The sequence below is a fragment of the Bombus impatiens genome, unplaced genomic scaffold (assembly GCF_000188095.3).
Source record: "Bombus impatiens unplaced genomic scaffold, BIMP_2.2 scf_0463, whole genome shotgun sequence".
NCBI lineage: Eukaryota > Metazoa > Arthropoda > Insecta > Hymenoptera > Apidae > Bombus > Bombus impatiens.
Window position 1 is genome coordinate 2319266 of NT_176882.1, and position 20985 is coordinate 2340250.

The 20985-nt window shown below is 40.5% G+C and overlaps 1 protein-coding gene across 4 annotated transcripts in view; it reads right to left on the reverse strand.

The window, feature by feature from the left end:
- The window catches only part of LOC100745502 (dipeptidase 1), a 77523-nt gene that overhangs the window by 24924 nt on the left and 31614 nt on the right, over positions 1–20985 (reverse strand). For all 4 annotated transcript variants that reach the window (XM_033321551.1, XM_003490642.4, XM_024368563.2 and 1 more), the window contains exons 4-6: positions 20020–20152; positions 13802–13952; positions 8523–8592 (exon numbers count right to left, since the gene is read on the reverse strand). In XM_033321551.1, the coding sequence (XP_033177442.1) occupies positions 8523–8592; positions 13802–13952; positions 20020–20152 (354 nt within the window). The remainder of the gene's footprint in view (positions 1–8522; positions 8593–13801; positions 13953–20019; positions 20153–20985) is intronic.

The window sequence follows — 20985 nt, forward strand, 5'->3', positions numbered from 1 at the left end:
GCCGCCGTTATCGTCGGCCAGCAACTTCAGTTACGAAACTGTCGATGCTTCGGCCGCCTATTTAGACGAGAACTTTCAGAAACAAGCTGGCAGCTGGCCTCAAAAGGGCGGCTGGTCATTCTACGGAAGGAACGCTTTCCCAAAACTTATCGGTCAGATACAACCGAGTGTCGCGAACTTGCAAGTGTACGTCGCTTCACGACGAACGCGATCACCCTTCGAATTTTCGGCGTCGTGGCCCGACGACGGAATCGATAAGCGTTCACGACGTCGAGCAGACGTGGTTATTTCGAACGTTCAACCGTCAACCATTCGATCCAGTCTTGGTAGCTGTCTTTCAAAATTTTTGCCATTTGTTCCAGAACGTAGCTAAGTTTATATTTTCGCTGGTCTACCGGGAGTTTTAACCGGATTTTTCTTTCGTTCACGTGGATTAAAGAAAATCTGCTTAGCATGCAAATGTCTCGCGACAGACGATGTCGCTTTATCCGTCGCGGAGCAATTTCGTTTCGTTGGATCTCGATATCCGGCAACTTTTTAATCGCGTTACGACACGCTGTAGTTTCCAAGTGTGTTCCTAGTTGAGGGAAGCAGAAGCTTAAGTGGCTCTAGCTCGATGAAGGATCAGGCGAAAGCCGGAGTCCTCTTCGGTGCATCGTGCGCGTCGAAATGAAAATCGATTTGCGAGTTATGTTTGTCGAGCACAAGGGACCACGAGCGAAAGGCAGGCGAACAGCGAAGAAGTTAATAAAGGGCCGGTGTTTGAAAGTTTAGCGGGCGTTGATGAGATGGTCTATAGATTCTTGAAATTAAGATCGAGGCCGAGGAGAAATGATAATGCAGTTTTAAAGACTCTTCACGTGGTGAAGTAACCGGCAAATCTTTAACGCCGGAAAGTTGAGATATTAATAACGAGCGTAGCCGTCGGTAAGATATTCTCGATGTACATTCCTGACTTCTATACCGGATAAGCACGGCGTCATCGCAATTAATGTTTCGTCGTACAACTCTTTGAGAAGAAGTTCTCATTAAAAAACTATCAAACATTCTTTACACGTGTACTCCATTTCGCTTTTCCCTTCTTACTACAATGCTATTGCTCTATTGTCCTACAAAGTTTATACCATAGAGCATAATAAATCATGCTTCTTCTGTTCTGCCTCTCTTTTGTCCCGCTTATGATAGCGTCGCTCGATTCAGTTGGACATCTAACGGATAATTAATTACCAAAGTAAATAATCAATCAATCCATTTCCAAATATACCGAATGCGATCGTATCTATCCTTCAAATCAAACACATCATCCAATTTGCTATCCACGTTCGTGTTACGAACGTAAAAACTGGCTAGTTATAGGAACGATGTTGACACGTTCGTTGTTGTCGATTGTATCATAGCCTTAATTATCTGTAACTTATTTGCCAGATTTTCAATAACCATTACCGATACAGTTATTTATAGTACGATCATTATCGTAACCTCGTAATATTATTATATTGATACTGCAATCATTGCCGCTAAAATCTCGATTATTAGAATAATTAATAGAACGATCGATCGCCGGAACATCGAGGATTAGTAAAATATTTCTAGTATAAGAAAGATTGGCAAAAGAACAAAATTAAAGGCCAAAAGAAATCGTCATTTTTATACGAAGATTGTTGCTTTTGTTTAATACTAATATTCGTAAAACAGTTCTACCATATAGAAATAAAGTTATCCGATTATCCAAACAGCGTGTGTAGCGATTAGTTCGGACAATCAAGATTCTATTGTACTCTAGTGGCCATATTTTACCAAATAACAGCGAATGTGTTAAGTAGAAATTGAACGAGCCTAGTGTTTCCTTCTTCTTAAAATGCGGCCAACCATATCCTTTTCTTTTTCCCTTTGTTTCGATTGCCCGGTTACCGAGAGCCGACGTGGCAATTAGCCGAAAGCATCGAACTGTGACTGAGTGTGCTTTTAGCGCTGGCTGGATCAGCGATCCGTAGATGTTCAGACATTTTTTCCATTCGCCGCACTCTCGTATCGTTTTCTCCGGTCGCACGTGTCGATACGCACGGTCACGTATCGGGTTGAGAAATGTAGTTGCCTGAAATTCACGGCGAGAAAGTGGCGCTCGCTCGTTTTAACAGAGGCAGAGGCAGAAACTTGGCGAGATCGTCTTGCAGGCCGCGAGAGCAGCAGATATTTCCTGCAAAGCGGTCCCGCGCTAATTGCTCCGCTCGAGTTATGTTTTCTTGAATTTGCCACCACTTCCGGTTACGAGGCATCCCCATTGTTTGGACACTGACGCCTCGCCAGAATTGTTTCCAGCTTCATCGGGGTCAGGCAGGATACACCAAATGTCCTCTTCGGGGAAATTCATGCTTGTACTTGAGTTCGAGTTTGCGACCACGGATGGTCGATCAGACTGTTCTCGGTTGGTCGTTTGGGCGTTTCGTGTGCTCTTATCTGTGTGTTTGTTCTACGTACAGTAACCGAGTACAAAGCGAAGTTCTCCGTTCAATTCGTAACAACGTGATAGCCTCTTGTAACAGGTACAGATACATTCGGATAAAATTTTGGAATTTTATTGGCTGTGTCTATGATAAATCTCCTTGTTGCTGCTACTTGTTGTATTAAATCGAAATTAATGCTATAGATATCAGTAACGATTTCCTTGCGAGCTAGTATTTTCTTTAAATTGTTGAGATCTGATAGTGTAGGTTTGGATTAATGGACGTTCGAGTAGTTTGATATGCAAATTGATGCGTATTGTACGAAGATACCGCAGCGTAATAATTTGTAATATATGTATAATGTGTATACGTACCATTATTATAATAACGATATCTCTGGTATAATAATTCACGGAATTATTATTAATGAATTGACAAGAAACAAGTTATAAGTTATAGATTTCTATTGTACAGTTTTACGTCGAAATTATCGGAATAATTAATATTAATAATAAATTTTATATCGTAATTTATAAAATTAATTCGCAGCACGTTATTTGCTTTTATTTGTTACCGTTATGCGACAAGGTATTCATTACCATTGGTAGCTTGTAATTTGTAGAATTATTATTAGTTTAATTACTGAAAAGGGATCAGCTCGTGTTTTCCTGTTAAAATTTGTAACTGTTGCAAAGGTACGTGGGCAACTGTACAAACTATACATTCCATATTTTAGAATTTATTGTAACAGAATTTATTATTAATCAAATTTTTTAAGTTTCGCAACACAGTTATCGTTGCGTATCGTCACTTTAAACAACAGTGGAAGGATTAACGCGAACCAAAATTCAGTTAATGCGGGGTTAGCCTCAAACTCTGCGGCCTTTATCGTATCTTCGTTACTATGACACAGAGACGATGAACTGTCTATGCAGTTCTCCTGTCTCATGTGACTTCGCCTATATATATAGGAACAAAATTTCGTAACGTATTCTATGCATACTAATAAACAACAATGTTTTACGTGCTTTTATTTGAAATACGTGCCTTCATTTGTTTCAAGTACTTTAATGGCGTCTTAAACAAAGCTAATAGAAGAAAGGTTCGTAGAAATAAAACTACAACGAACCCAAAATGAAGACAACTGCTGTTAGTTATTACATTAGAACAAATTTTGATGCGATTAACCTGTTAACTGCGGAGAAGCGTATTATACATTTTACGAACAAAGTAAAGCAAAACGGGAAGGTATTACATTTTTACTCGATGAAAAATTAAAAATTCATCGTTGGAAAGGGTATTGTTATTGGAAACCTAAAAAGTTCCAAAAAATAATAAAGTAAAGTGCACAAAACAATTCGGCCGATATACGCAGTAAAGTACACAAACGGGGTTGCACTGAGGAAAATAATCAACTTAATTTATAAAAAGCCATACGTTATATGGAGCATAACCGATATACCAAAGAGAATAATCAAATACTATACATCTATAATACTAAATATCAAACTGTTTTTTTTATAAAATACGTAGTAGGTTTACTGAAAGTATAAAGGAAGCATAATAGTAAATGTCATTCGTTATTTTTAATTATTACATTTTACTAAAATTTTGAATTTTTATAGTAAACGATAATCTTTTATTTCACACGAGGAGCGTACACGTCAACCGCAGCGAAGTAGATTTTTCGATTGACGCGTATACACGTCGAACGCAGCTAACTGATCAAATGACATAAACGTATCGCTGTGTCTGAATCTATCTTCTGACTTTATTATTACTCTATCGTAATTTAATAAACGTACAGTAGCCTATGTTTCAAAATTTCTATGAACTATTTCCGTGCAGTTGAAGCCGATTACCATATTTCTATGTATTCGAATAATGATTTTTACTATTCGATTAGTAATTATTCACGTTGATCGAAATGTACGGATATTAGGATCGAATATAGCGGCACCGTTTATAGGGGCGATAACGCGATAAGCGCGAAGGGGCGATGAACAAAAGCAGAAATTTTTCAGAATTATCGAGGAGCTGCTTTCACGGATGGAATGGGTTTCGCTGGGCACGTCGAGCACCCTTTCAACAGGGCTATATTTCTTCACTTTCCGGCGTCGTACGTTCTCCTTTATTTCAATCTCCTTGCCCCCATCTTTCAACCGTATCGTTTTTGCCCGAGTATTCCAGGTATTTCGTGGTCTCGTTCGCGGCAGACACGGCGAATGAAAATAGAGGGGGATAAAATGGTAGAAACACGCGTCGAGTTTTCGGATTCCTCCCGTGAGAGCCGAGTGGTGTCTTCTGCCAAGTGATCGTAGAAAGGTACTGTTTCAAAATTGCGATATTGACAGAGGGTTGGTGGGAAGCGGTGCTACAATTCCAGAAGGGGGCTCGATATTAAAGAGACAGAGCACGTATCGTGGAATGAAAACGGCGAACGGGAAAGAAGTAACTGGAAAAAAGTACCCGTCAGACTATATCTCTTCTTTTTCTGGCGTGACCGTGTGGAATTTTTATTGAGTGCTTGAGGGAGCTGTTTATTACGCAGGTGTGGGTGAGAAATGGTGTAGCCGCTGAATGAGGTATAAAAGAAAAGTGGAGGATCGTATATAAAACGTCTCGGTGCACAGATGAGGCTGAGTGGAAAAAAAGCTGATTCTTTTAAGGGTTAGACATATACATATGGTATATATATATATTTATTTATATATTTATATATACGTGATATGCATACGCATATTCTAGAGAATTCATGCAAACCGTGTTTAATACGTTCGTAGGGATTTCATTTATTTCGCGAGATAACAGGTATAGCGCTCCCAAGCGTTACTTCGTACATTTTGATGAAACTAAGTTCTTTAAACGTGTTATTCAATAATTAAATGGGGCAAATAACAGGTAATTTATTGATTGGATATGGTTATATGATCAATAAAAGATTTTTTTAATACAAGTTTTTACAAATTTCGGCTATTTCATTATACGAACGATTCAACGCGATCAACTATTGGATTATTCGAGAAATTCGTAATGCTTTTAATACGAGCTATCGAATAATAAAATGTTTCGAAAAATACACCGTAGTAAAAATCTATATAGCTCGCCATTACATGCAACACGAGTCTCTCAAGGGAATTATTCACCCTTCCACGTTTGTCTAAAATTACGATACTTTCTTAGGATACTTTTTCAGAATATTTGTCCATCTTCAATCTGCCGAGTAATTTGAAAAAGCAAAGAAGGGAAACGTTCGTATTCTAAAAAGTATAGGCTATACTCCTGTGTCTGGGGCTAAAACGAGAACTCGATGTTAGTCGGCTGACTTGTTCTTTTCTCCGCGCAAATAGACAGGAAGTTTCATGGATAGTGCGGCAAAACTTACCGAACGAGATGGCGGAGAAGAAAAGAACAAAAACAGCCGAGGACAATCACGGGGCGGAGTACCCGAAATTTCGCGGTGGAAACTTAAAATGGACTCTGTACCACGATTTTCCGTGGATGGGAGAAACGAGAGAAGCGCGGAACAAATCTCTGAACAGTGTTTGTCGGATATTCGTGTGTTGACTCGTTTTTCTTCCCCCTGAATGAGAGCGTAGAACGAAGTCTGGCTGGATCGCGAGAAATTTTCGAAAGGAGAAGAAAGGGCGACCAGCATGAAAGGATGATCGAGTCAAACGAATAGCTGTTACGCGACCGAAACAAACATTTCGACTGGATACTGAAGCTTAACGAGGCTAAAACGATCGCGGGAAAACGTAAGCGGTCTTCATTGAATATTTAAACGACCATTTTTCCTCTTTTATCTTCTTCTTTCTGTTCATCTCGACCGTAGAACTTTTCGTTGACTTAAGTCACGACCACAGTTTCCAAGTCGTTTGTCATACATTTCTCTTTTTCCCTCTGTACACCATCCTCTTTCGCTATTTTACTCTCTGTTTTTTATCCTTTTCTTTCAAGAAATGCTCCGGAGGAACGTTAGTTTTTGTCTCAGCGGTTACGCAGAAAGTAATTGCAATAACAGCGTGACACACCGAATTTTCCCCATATAACACGAACGCAATTCGCGTGGTTTCATCTCGCGGAATGGCGTCTCGCTCGGTGAAAAACGTAAAGTCCGGCGAAAATAATTAGATCAGAATGACAATCGACTAAGCACCACGAACACGCCGCTTAACACGGGGATAATATTTTATCCCGATCTTTCGGTTCTTGCCCGCGGCTCATGCTTCTGGTTTATATCGCGGTCAGAATCCTAAAGTCGTTTCTCATATATCTCCCTTGCCGTTGGAAAACATCTCTCGAGGCTGTCTGCCGTTTTTCTAACATTCGCCAAATAGAACACGGTGGCGAGCTCTTGTAACGTGGCCGGAGTGTACCTGACTTTGCCAAAGAAAAAACACAGTCGAGTTAAACTTGAGTGTATCGCTTTAATCGTTTCGAAATTAATGTTGTCAAACGGAACGACGGCTGCGCGAAGTTTAGACGACGCTTCACGACAGCGGAATTACACCTCTCGAACGCTAAAGCAGTCCTTCTCGCAGGTCTGACTCTAAAGAACGATGTCACGAAGCGATACCACTCGAAATTATCTTTCAGGCATTTTTAAATACGCAGGACGCCTACGAAAGTACACGGTTATCTGTCTTAAAGTTTCAAACGCACGCACTTTTAGAAAATTCGCGTGACTTTTATCTTGTGCCGAAAGAAATTTGCTTTCTATCTTCTTGTCGCACAAAAGGAATCGACGTCTATTTTCATTATATTTTTTTTGTTTGGTCGAAGAATCGAGGGAAATTTTACGAACTTGGAGGGTAAATCGTATTTCCTATTTTTTCTTTTTTACAGAGAAACAGTTTTCAAATTTAGTACATTGTCAATCAATGTCACATCGTCCTTTTATTTGACCGTGGAATAAAGTATGCGTTTTTTCATCCATTCAAAATTTTCAGGATGTTGTTTGGTTTGATAGTTACTCGATTTCCATAAAATTTTGTCAGCGTATCAGCTATTTTGAGGGAATTCGCATCTTTGAGCATGGCGAAAATCTTCTTGTTTAATCATAAAACGACGTTAAAATCAGAAAATCAGCAGAAATCGACAAAAATATACTTATCGTGTTTTTCTTCTATAATCTTTGCATGGAATGTGTGAACTATGAAAATAGAGCTTTACGATTCGAAGTATGCGCGCTTAAAACGCGACCGATTGTTCCCTACGCCTGATCGATGCTGCCCATAATTTTCTTTCGTATAAGGGTAACGTTCACTCGGGAATTCATGAATACTTCGACGCGAATACCACGAATGCCAACGGGTAATTTTCATAAATAACTCGCGTTTCAAACTTCCTTGCGAATTTCAGAGATCAGCTATCTTACGTAACTCCACCTCTTTTTCATCATTTTTAAGGACTTCCAATATTTCGAAGGTTTTCTTCGCGAATCGATTTATCGGTTAAATTTTCATTGAATTTCTCCATGTTTATGGTTCATCGATCCGATTGACATGGATTTACGATCGAGCTCGCCGCACAACTATTTTGCCGCTGAAGAAAGTGTCATTTGGCGAAGTAACGCGTAGCTAGAGAGATAGACATTTGCCGGATGTTTTAATCCGGTGCGCAAAACAGCGCGAGTTCCCTCGTCACGGTAGAAAATCCTGCCAGTTAGGACGAACGCTGTGCCTCCAGCAAAAACTCAGCCACTTATCTTGCTCAGAATCACACGTGAGTTTAGTTGCACGCTTTATCATTTAATCACACAGTGATGAAAATTTCATTCAAATAAGTTGGGATATTCGTTTCGGACAGATCCACCGTTCGATTCAAAGTTCCTAAAACGACTGACTGTTCTTTTTGTTTAATCGATATTCCAGATATCGGATAAGATCGATCGTCTTTTGAATTTTCTGCCGTACAACACGTCGGTCTTGACGTTCCACGATTGACGTACTACACGCGTACACACGTTACGATACACGTTCAACGCGTTTGTGGATGCTCGTTATACGGCTATCAAAGGGACATCGGAGCAATGGTTTTCGATCACAGAAGGAACAAAAGTTTCTTTCTACTCACCTTGCCAAAATTGGAGAGACCACCGATGCGTGCCACTTGACCGGGTTCATCCGCTGTGCTGCATTCTGCCCTAACGAACCAATAGGTCAGTAACTCAATGGCAACAATCCTCAGCATTATTGTCGTACAATGCCCTCTAATCATAGAGTTTCACGTTCGTAATACCAAGCAACGCGACTAGAATTGTTCGTCGAACTAATGACTACGGAGATTGTGCCAGTCCCGTATACAAACGTCTTGATTTGAAGCACGAATACCTCGCGAATGTCCGGCTACCCTGTGATTGAAACGTGCCTTAAGCCGGAAAATAATTCGAAGCCGTGAAATACCGTACGAACGATAAATCTCTGTCCACAGAGGATTAATTACCATTATCTAGACGAATTTAGCGGGGAACGATAACGTCTGTGGACGGATTCGTAAACATCTCTCACGTTGATAGGATTACAGGGAGTCGTGGTAGGCGCGGACTACCAGGAACGGGTTTCGAGGAGTCTGAGTAATTTCGGGACGATAATCGTCTGTATTAGCGCCATGTTCTCTAAGCTGGCAAACGGAACGATGATACGATATTCGCGATGCTAACTGACACGATAATCGATCGCCGGAGGAACGACGAGTAAACGACGAGTAAACGACGAGTAAACGACGAATGCGATCGATTTCGAACGCATAGAGTTCTGAATCCCAGGTCGGATACTTTGCATTTTCCTTTGATAATTAGCGAATGGAAAGACGATGGCCGATACTTGGTCATTTAACTGGGCTATGCATGTTCGGAATAACCAGAATTGATACGTGAGTGGTTGAAATTTCAATCATTTGCTCTCCATGTAACTGATTAGGATGGTATTTTCTATTTATTTCAGACAGATACGAGCAACGGATAGTTGTCCACTACTTGTGGTTCACTAATTTGGTCTCGATGTTTCTTAACTAAAATGGGATTTTCTACTTGCTTCGAATACATAGATATGCGAGTGACAGGGAATTGGTCTCGATGCGTAGCCAGCTATGATGGGATTTTCTACTTGCTTCGGATAGATGCGCGAGTGGTGGGCACTTGGCTTCGATGCGTGGCTGACTAGGATGGGATCTTCTACTTGCTGTGACCAAATATATGCATAAGTGGGAATATATGGTCTCGGTCGCTCGACGTCGACATATGGCTGGACAGAACGGAATTTTCTACTTGTTCCAGATAGATTAAAATCTGATACGTACTCAATGGTCTCCTTCTATGTAGCATATACCCAGTATAGCACCGAGTACAGAATTTGAGCGAAACGAATGGCAAGAATAAGAGCAGAGCTCGAAATAAAAATTTTCCATGTGATCACGCGAATGAAGACCGTTTATATTCTACGGACAACCGGTGTGTATTCGGACTAAATGAACCAATTATCCTTTGGTAGAGCATGACCCTCTCTGTAATTAATTCAAAAGCATTGCTGCTAATCACGCAGCTGTAACTGATACCTATACGTGATCTATTATTAACACAGTATTGACCTTGTGTCTGATGATACCTATATCTATATAATTACAGCGAAATAGCAATACGAAGCGAAATAGTAATGTGAAAACGAGAGTGTATGATCAATGTCAATGTCTTTGAGGTATTTACATATATAACAAAAGAGGCATTGTATAGATCCGACTTTTAGAGTGGAGAGTGTCTGCTAGGATCGTACAACTGGTTTCGATATTCCGCCTTTGATTTCTTCGTTGCGTTATAATAAAATGCTACATTACGTAGATTTAATAGCTCCGACTAATAACGAAAATTCGTGTATCCTATCCTCGTGATTGTACGAGAGAAGCTGAGGCTATGAACCAATTTCCACCATTAGAGCCGTCAAATAGAGAGATGGTAAGTTCACGTACCAATATACTGGTCATTCCTACTTCAGCTCGCCATTAGCCGAAACGTCTCCTCGTATAGATATTTATCTGGTGTCGGTGGAATCTATTGGAGTTGTAAAACGCGCCCGGTCGATACCGGAAATTCCGAAACGCAGATAATATTGTTACGGTTCCATTAATCCGCGCATGATTCATCGTCCCGCCAGTTACGTAATGCAGCGTATAAATAAAGATTGGATCGGCTTTGCCAATGTTATAAATTTCACGGTCGAAAGAGAGGATCGTCGATCATCAAGCCCGCGTTCCTCAGATTTTTAACTGTGGCGTGATTGTGTGTTGTTGTATTGCGTTCTGGTGTTTCCCTTTTAAGCCCGTCGAATTACAATGTCCTGTTATGTGTCACGAGTTTGTTGCAAAGTTTGTTCCACTATTAAACCCGTTCCCTATTAAAAGCGGTAAAAGTTCTGTATACTTGCCATACCCCGCGCTGTTTATTAACCGACATAATAGACGTCTGAAAGTTTCGTATTAACCGTCGTTTGTTCTACGATGTCGTATTTGAGAATAAAGAACGTATAATAAATGTACTAAGAGAGGATTAAATGTAATAATTTGATATTCCGTACTAACACTTTTGCTGCAATTGCAGTTTTGTTTCTTTTCTCAGGATCGATGTACATGTATCTTTTAGTAGGAATCCTTTTGCATTTGGTTTGTCTATTAATTACGCTATTTGGTCAAACGGTTGTGAAAAATCAAATCGTCAGAATTTATCGTATCACCGAAGAGTATTTTTTTCTTAAGCAGGAGGAAGAAAGAACAACTGTTATTACAGAAGAAACGCAAGCATTGTGTTAGCAGCATTGTCAAAATTATTAATAGACGATAGCAATGAACGTGTTAAATTCAACTACTGGAATTTTTTAAAATAAAATATGATGTTTCAACATATGAAATGTCCGTTTGAAATGTTGGATTTTCCTGGTAGATTTCATCAAGAAATGTGTCGCTGGTCTGTGGTATTGTTTTTACACGATTGAATGTTGATTTATGTTCGTTTTCCTCGTGTATCTTTTGTTTGAAATAGTGGTGGAAATCCGTCGGTATTCTGTCTGCAATGCCACAATCAACGCACACAAAACTCGAGTCATTTTCGCCTATGAGTGTAAGTTCGTGTAGTTATTCTCTCACCGAAATTGCACATATTAATATACACGATATTAATATAGAACGATACGAATGTGAGAAAATTTTGTAAAATCCAGGATACTGATGAATACGATATTCAAAATATCGTATCTGGAAAGCCAATATGTGTCGATTGTAACGATAAAGTAAAAGTACAATTATTTGAACCGTAGAAAATGGACGATTTATATGTTGTAAGCTTTACGGTGAAGAACATAATAAAATAGATCTTTCGTAAGTCATCTTTTCTTGCCACCAATGTTAAGCTTTATAGGAACTATACCAAAGAAATAAATTTTTGAATTATAACAAACACGAGTACATCTTGTAATTTCTACACGTGTATAAATATTTGTAGATTTGTTCCGAGTTTCACCAATATAATCGTAACAGTCGAGTCCCATAACAGTGGCAATAAAATTTCAATTCAATTTCACGTAAAATTTCACATAATATATTCGTAGATATTTATAAGCGTAGGAATATTTTTACGATCCAGTGTAGCTATTGGTTCAATTATGTTCTCCGCTGCATTTTTCATGCTATCAGATAGCAATTTTAATTTTACACCCCGTATACTCAGGTATAAAATAAAATTCGTACTTTATTCCGGGGTAACCAGGGCGACGTGTCTCTCGCAAAAGCCGTCGGTTCGTTCGAGACTTTTTATTGTTTCCCGCCCAGTTTTCCGCGTTGTCGTTCGTTTTTCTCGGCGGACGACATAGTCGGTGCGATGGGTGTCGCCTCGTAAAAGGGAATTCGTCCATTGTTTGTTCTAGAATAATATTTCTATACACGCCCGACAATGCCGGCAGCTGGGTCGCGCTATTCGCAAACCTTACGTAATTCCGAATCTCCTCGCCGCATCGCGAACTTGAAACTAAAACAGTTGCCTCGATGTTCGACGGTGTCGTCGAAACAGTTCCACCCGCGGAAAATATCGATACGCTTCCGAACGTAGAACGTATTGTGCTCGAGACATGCCCCAAATGCAACTTCCGATCCATTGAAGATTTCCAAGATTCTGCAATTCTCCACAGTAGCTGTATGTTGTTCGATATATTTTTTGAAGTTTGAATTTTTTGAAATTTAAACGTATTAGACCGCTCCATAGGTAACGTCGTGTAATATATGACGATTATGGGAGAAAAATATATAATAAGTATACAAATTCAAGGTGCAAAATAGGAGATTACTTGTGGAACGATTTGATAGTCGTTTGAAATTTAGAAATTTAAAATTTATAGTGCGTGGGAAACGTTTGTTGCGAATGTCTCGCGCTTGTATTTTGTGTCTCGCTTTTATTCTGTTATTTATTGAACGTTTGTAACACGTAGCTATACGACTGTGAGTCTATATTTTAGAAGCGAACGTATTATTATACACATTGATTGTAACATATGAAATGTGCTGAACGCTTTAATTAGAATCTTAATAAGTAGCATATTGTTTGTCTGTAGTGTAGATTATATAAAATTGAGCGTTTATCCATGTTCTTTACTTTCGTATTCTAATTTTTACATAAAACACTGTTGGTAGTTTTTCCGTATTCTCTTTCCAATGGTACAATGAATACGCACAAAATCTGAATCATTTCTCGTTATGAATTTAAAGTCGGATATTCTACCGGAAAGTTCGTACGTAATGTTAATATATTTTTTTAGAAAACAGCTACCAGCTAACTAAATACTACTCGTCGTCGATTTTCTAAATATTCTTGCAGCGATACTAATTTCGAAAATTTTATTTCACGTCATATAAAATAGTAACAGTTTTGCTTTAACCAAGCTTTAATCGATAAATTGAGCTTAACGAAAAACAGAAGCATATTTATTTTAATCAAAGATAAGCTACATTTCATACGTTACCATCTAATATCTATTTGGTGGTGTCTCTATTTTCATTTTGATAACGCGTTACTTGTTTTCCCATAAGTTCTCATATGCGAAACGCGTCACGATCTACCAATATCTCCCTCGATAAATTGTTACGGAGAAACACGATGATTGATGTGCGAACGATAATGCATTATGATGAATTATCCTCGCCAAAGCTCTTTATATACGATTACGCATTGAACGGCACGCGACAATCACGAACATCGGTTAGCCCGACCATGAATGATTATCTAATTTTAAGCTATTTTCGTTCGAAGCTCCTGTATTAGAATTCAACGAAATATTATATCTAATATAATCGTAGATTGTCTCAATTGGTAAACTCACCAAGGCGTGTTACAAGTATGAGTGAGTGTGAGGTATCTGGCGCCCAACTCGTACAACATCCTGAGAACTGCCAGGCTCGCTCCAACCGCGTGACCCCCTTCGACCCCTATCAGGCTTGCTAATCTACCCTCCTTGTGCGCTCTCTCTATACCTGAAAGCACACGTTAAATCTCCCTTGAATGTCCTCGATTGTCATTATTATTATTGTTGTAATTATCCTTATGTAGATACCAGGCATTCTCCAACTTCCACCTTTATCGCCAATCTTCCCAACTACCATCATTTCGCTAATTATTACGAACTCGTTTTCGCGTCTCCCCTTAGATACGTTTAGGATCTCTCACGGTAATGTATGTATATAAATTTTAGTCTGATGATGATAAAGTCGTGGCAGATGCATTTGTACGATTAACCTTTAAGTGGATAGCGTTGCCATTTAGCGAGATATCTGTATCTTCCGACGTAGACGATACGTTACACTTATCGCGTTATGTATTTGAATTTGGAGGATTACAATTTTTGAAGATTATTGATATCTTCGGAAAAATTAGGAAACGCGAGCAGAATGTAATATCTAAAAAAGGAATTTATCAAGTATTGAATTTGTGTTCTGTACATATATAAGCGGACGATTGAAAATACATAACAGGAATTTGTATTGCTTTTGACAAGCATCTGGTTTAAATTCCATTGAGCAAATTTTCGATAAATTAGATCGATTGAAAGGACTGAGAATTTTGACCAGTTCGACCAAATCCTGAATTTGCACGGTGTTATTATTCGCAGTTGTTACGGATACATGATCATTTATCGTTCATTATTATTATTATCATATGGTTTATATATTTAGCAATAATTTGTCTAGCCAAGAGCAATTTTCCATTATGATACAGTGTTTCAGTTAGGAAAGTGAGACACGGATGAAAGTATTGTAATTCAATGAGCTACATTACATACTAAGCGCTACATTGTATTTTATACCGGAGTAGCATATATGTAAATGTCATTTTTTTTACACATTTGGTGTTAATTAGTAACTCGTTTTTAATTATACTGGACGAATTGTACAAAATATTTTTCTATCTTTGCATGCCACACATACGTATGATCAAACTGTTTCATTCGAAGAAAGCGATGCATTTGAAAGTTAATTAATGTCACGAGTCGCCTTCGATCCTGGCTTAATAGAATCATTTAAATCATGGATGGCGAGCGTTATCGGTCGGATCATTAATTACGAGCCGTAAACGGGGCTTGATTAATCCCAACCGGAGGATAATGGAACGTTCGGTTTTCAAAGAACGGCCGGACAACTCGGGAAATCCTCCTTGCGGCCGGTATTTTGTCAGTATTTAGTCAGCGCGCCGCGAATTCGATTCCCGGCCGGTTTAATCGTTTTAATCGAGTACGGTCGTGTAAAGGTGGGGCTATCGAGCTCCGTGAAATCGGATTCGCGGGCTCGGTGTCGTTCGGATTCGATTAAAACACCGCGAACAAATTGCGTTAGGTCGTCGGTTCCGGGATACCGATATATACGCATACAGCGTGTGTCGTTTCGTGGCGCTGGCGGATCAACCCCCGGCGATGTTCACCCCCGAAGCGTCATTTATCGCGGGGAATTCGAACTTTTCCGCTTTCGACCGCACGCGATAGAGCTCTTGGTTCGCGCTAATGGAAGATCGATCCTGTGGTTAAACGAATTTACTCGATAATCCATAATCTTCGTTGTTCGAATAAAGCAACCCCTTCTCGCTATTTCGCGTAATCTATTCAAACCTTGTAACATGTTGTTCGCACGTGTGTCGTATTTTATTTTTGAACGGTTCTCCGCAGCCGTTGGCCCGGAAATGTTAGTGGCAAATTAATAGCGTTTCGTACCATTTGTCTCGAGTAACTTTAATTCCTTCGTGGTGTGTGGCTGGCGCTTACGCTATATTAAGCTTTTAATGGAAAAATAACTGGAAAGGAAAGGCATGGCCAGCAGCGAGCTGCAAGCTGTCGATGAACTTCGATTTACTGCGTCCGCTGATTTATAACTCGCGTTCCGACTACCACGCGTTCCAGTTTACACTTCGTCTTGGTCTAACGTATACGTAGAAGTCAGAAATTCTTTCAATTTTCTTCGAATTCTCGCATTTCCCGCATTTTTGACGTATTTTCCCCCCTCGCGGTATATCACGCCGCCAAAGTGGTTTTGCTTTATATCTCGTTCAACTAATCGGTTTATAAATTCCTTAGTTCGCCTTCGTAGGTGTAAACGTTTCCGCGTTCGAGAGCTTTACGATCTCTTAAAGGGCTTCGAAACGGGTTATTCGATTCGATCGCGCGAGAATTATAAACGGGAACGGCAAGTTCGTCTTCGTCGCTCGTAAATTCTCCACGTCGAACTGCCGGCACATTTTGAACTATTGTCCCGAGCGTGATAGTACGCTTTACGTCGAAAGTTTCCGAGGCAACGACCGGTTCAGATAAACACACACTTGCCTCGTCGTCCATTGTTTCTTAGAATTATACGATCTTCCAGATATCGTTCCATCCAATCGTATCCAATAAGTCGTAGATACAGCGACACATTGTCTTGTTTAAGATTCGCTGCGTACAATCGTTTTTCGCAGTTGCGTCGATTTCACGTTGAAGTCTGCATACAGAGAAGTTGAAAAAAGCATTCAGACGCGAGTGTTACGTCCGGTGACTCTGTCCAAAAACCAGGCCCCACGCTACGTGCAAGGTGGCAGTCAGATGTCTACACATCCTTGCTGCGTACCCTCAATGGCCTTCAGGACTCACCACAAATCTTGGCATTTTCATAGTTAAGGTCCTTCAGACCAAACAAGTATCTTTTATTTCAAGTGTTCCTTACATTTATTGCCTACTAAGGGAAGATACGGGAAAGTTGGGTTTTCTCACGTTCGGTATCTCTCGCTAGCTCTTTCTCTCGGGGGCGGCTAAGAGTCTTCCTAGCCCACCAACCTTCTTATTATCCAATCAGAAGCAATGTCTATTGCCCTTACTCTTCTAGCCAAAATTGTCATCAACAAATCCGATGGTCCCGTGCGCTAGACACACCCATCCCTAGCTTTCCTCTGCCACAGCATCGTCACTGAGCTTCACTGATTCTCCATCTTTCGAACAGTTAACGTTTCTTCATCGGGTTTCCACCTTTAGATCAGTCACCTACTTAACTTATACATACGCACCAGCGTAACTAGTTTTATATAAAATTGTTGGAAATATATAATATTATAACCTGTTACACTCAGTGTTATACTCATTCAACCACCTCTATTATCCTAACCGAAATAGGGGATCGATCTGTTCGATCGATTATTTTAATCGTAACGGGAATTTACGACTCTCGTTGACGTGAAGCTCGCGATCGCGTCTCTCCGCGACTGGTCGATTAAACAGTGGGCGTCTTTTATAAATACATTATGTGTATTTTTATTCATATAAGCATACCGCAAATATATTATTATGCAATTTCGACCTTTTATTTATCGTAATTTAAAGAGAAAGATCTATCTCGTGTTTCATGTTTAACGATCGGTATTGACGGTAGTTGAAATTCTGTCGATGTTGTACGTCGTATAAATCAGTCAGGAAACACGGGACGTGTTTTTGCAGAAGCAAAAAGCAGCTTGCAAATTTTGAACAATCGTTCCTTTATACGTCCGAGTGAAGTATATATATTTATGTATATATAGACAGCTACGTATCGCATGTCTATTTACATATGCATGTGCATGCCGACATACAGTCGCCGTGGTTCGGCTTATCGAACGTGGTAGAACGGTCGGTATGGCTTGACATTTTTCCATTCCAACTGAAATTTACTACTGGCTGAATCTTCTTCCGCTGTCCGACGTTTTCTCATCAGATCCGCGTTATGTTCTCACGCGCGTATCACCACGCAGGAGCAAATTATTATATGGGAACGCGTAAAATCGAGGACGAAGATAATCCTGCGTGTTATAGGGTAATCGTAATCTTATAGAGCGGAGATCGTATCGTCAAAGATATTGATATGCATCGATCGATCAAAATCCTCTTTCCTTCTCTTTGAAAATTATTCCCCGCATCCGTTGCGTAACGAGTTTCCTCTCCCTTCTTCGCGCTCCCTTTTCCGACCTTGTTCTACCCTCCGCGAATAAAGCAAGTATCGAGTTTAGATGATCAAACGTTGAGCACACAATGTGTCCCCTTTCGTGTGTCACTATTTACTCTCTTCTTCTCACTTTCGTCAATGTCACTGTCTCGTCGTGTCGCCTAGCAGTCGTGGGTTGTTCCATTTTTCTCGTTTCTGTTCGATTTACCAGCTACTTGCGTCGTTCGAGGCAGAGAACGAGCTTGAAATTGAGGCTCGTATCAAAGGCGCGCAGCTTGAATCCCGATTGACGCCCACCGAACTATTCTCGTTCGTCTCAACAATTTCTCCATGGAAGAAGATCAATGGAATTTCGCTGTACCTCGCCGTCACGGACAAATCACCGCGAAATAGGTTACTCGTGGCTCGTAGCTCGGAAGTTGATCGTTACACCGAGAGCAACGATGGTCCATTCTTGAAGGAACGCCTCATCTTTCGCAACTTAAGATGCATCCTAAATTCTCGAAAGTGTATTCACGGTGACGATAATAATGGGGAGTGCTGGCCCGACTTTTCCACTACGTCGGTAGACGAGCAGGGATTCTCCCGTGTTTCCTCTTGGACGGTTGGCTCTCTTCCAGGGAATCTGAGAGCGCGCGACGTTGAATGGCCAACCGGAAGCAAACATAAGACGGCCGACTTCGGACGTTCGTCGACCTCGATCGAACATTTCATATCGTACGTGCGTAAATTCTCGCCAACGACCGACAGAGGCACGAATAGATTGTTTTCCGGGGCACGTTCGAACGAGAGAAGTAACTCCTCTTTGAAGCGAGTCCATTTGTTACACGGACGGCATTTTGCGAACTGCTTGATCGTAGGACGCGACGAGGAATTAATTAAAATGGGAGAAGAGACACGACTGCCACGGAAGATTCATTCCGCGACGATTTTCTTAAGGGAGAAGTCGGGTAAATTCTTTTCTGCCAGCCACCCTCTGACATTGGCGGCACGCCAGAAATTCTAGCGGTGTGTAACGTCGAGCGGCCCATTCTCGGAACAAATAGAGGATGGTAATTCTCGACGTTCGTCGACCTCGAAGCTCGATTTCATATTCCTCGCTCGTGAAGCTTTAGAGGTCTTTCCAGCAGGGTTCTGGAGATCGACGATTTTCGAATACGATGGGCTTTCCTTCTCGAGAACGTTGACTTCATGGCTGACTAACTACATAATATATTATGTATATCGTATAATTCGACCAGTTTCGCGAGAAGTTCACGGAAGACTTAAGCTTGCTCGAGTAGGAGCTAGAGATACGTTGAAAGATGTAAGTACGCGGTGCCCCGTGTTTACATTATATTAGAGCTGATTGGCAATTAATAATTTCGTGTTTAACTTACGAAGTAGTTCGGCGATCGTATTAAAGAGTGATACCGCGAATTCTCGCAGTAACAGCAGCGGAACGTTTCGCGTATTGTTCGACCCACAGCTGCACCATCTACTTTGGTTGACGATTTAATGGTAGCTTTGAACCAGTTATCTAATAGCCTGAAGAGAGCTTAATGAGTGGTTGTACGCATACAAAACTTGTTTAGGGAACAAACAAATACGTTGTGCGATCGATACACGGTCGTTTGTCGATGTTGGTTTACCCGCGATGTAGCGATAATCGTCACGGTGGTGGCTCGTTTCTTTTGTTACAGCAAGTCGAACAAAAAGAAAAAATAGAAAATAGGTCGCGTGTTCGTCGTGAAAATTCTTTGACGAACGATATGCGAATCGATAACGATTCGTCCGGGGGGAAAAAAGTCGAATAGGTTTGGCTTGTCGCCAAACGAACGGCCGCGCGATTGAAAATTTATCTTCGCGGATCGCGTAATGTTTAACTCGATACTTTGCGCGTTTCTCATTTTGTCAGCGATCCTTTGACTACGCGATCGTCATCAGCCACGTCGAAACACGACACGGCCACGATTTTAGTTCGTCGATCAACTTCTCTCTTGATCTACCTCTCCCTTTTTCCTCGCATTAAAACGATTGCCGCGTAAACGTGCCGGTCGAATCGACGTTCTACGTTGATGCATGACCATGGTTGGAGTTACAAAGGCATAGAATTGCAAGCGAAATGCCTCACCTTCCGCCGTGGTAACGAGGACCATGCTTTCAGGATGCTTGTTCACCAGCCGACGAATCAGGTCGATCTGCTCGAGTGCCAGTTGGACCGAGTCGAGGTGCTGAGAGGAACATGGCACGTAAGCTGACCAAAACTGTAACAAGAACAACAGAGTATCTCCGTGAGTATTTGTTTGAAAATAAATGGAAACCGTACACGTTTTTCTTGAAAAAAATCATTTTCTTGTTCGTTCCATTGGTTAAGACTGAATTTTAAGATGTTGGAGCTTAGATGACCCAAACAACTCTACCTTGCTATAAGGCAGGTAAAATAAAAGTCAAAGTTTTTGATTGTAATAAATTGAAATTTTAAATAAATTTTGGCCCAAACGATACTTATATCGTTCATCTGGCCATAAATATTCAATTAACGATAGTTTCAGACGCTATATAGCATTTCTAACACGGAATCTCGACGATAGCACGATTCGGTGCGTGTAGTGATAATAAATCGGCGTGAATGGTAATTTCTCATTTCAATTCGCTATCAGATAGAACTTTGGAAATAATTAAAAGGGTATTACGAAACCATGACCCCGGCAGGATGCCGCTTTGAATTTTAAATACTGGGATATCGGGGGCCATAAATAAAGAGAGTATTTATCCTCCTTGCTCGCAATGTATACACCGGTTAAGAATATATTCTACTTGGAGTAAATTAAACCGATGTATCAGATCCCGAGGATTAAACACGACCCGTAATATTTCATTCGGTCTGATAAGGGGTTATGGGGGTGAACGTGAGCTCGCATAAAAACTCCTTTTATACATCGTTCCGAGGTTGCTATGCGTCAAACGGAATCACGCTGTTCCATATCATTACCGTCGTGAGAACGACGATTTTTTGGAATAAGGTCTTTCAATTCCTCGAGATATTCCAAATTTAAGACTCTCTTACAAGGATTCACGTGCTAGTTTTGTTGAGAAT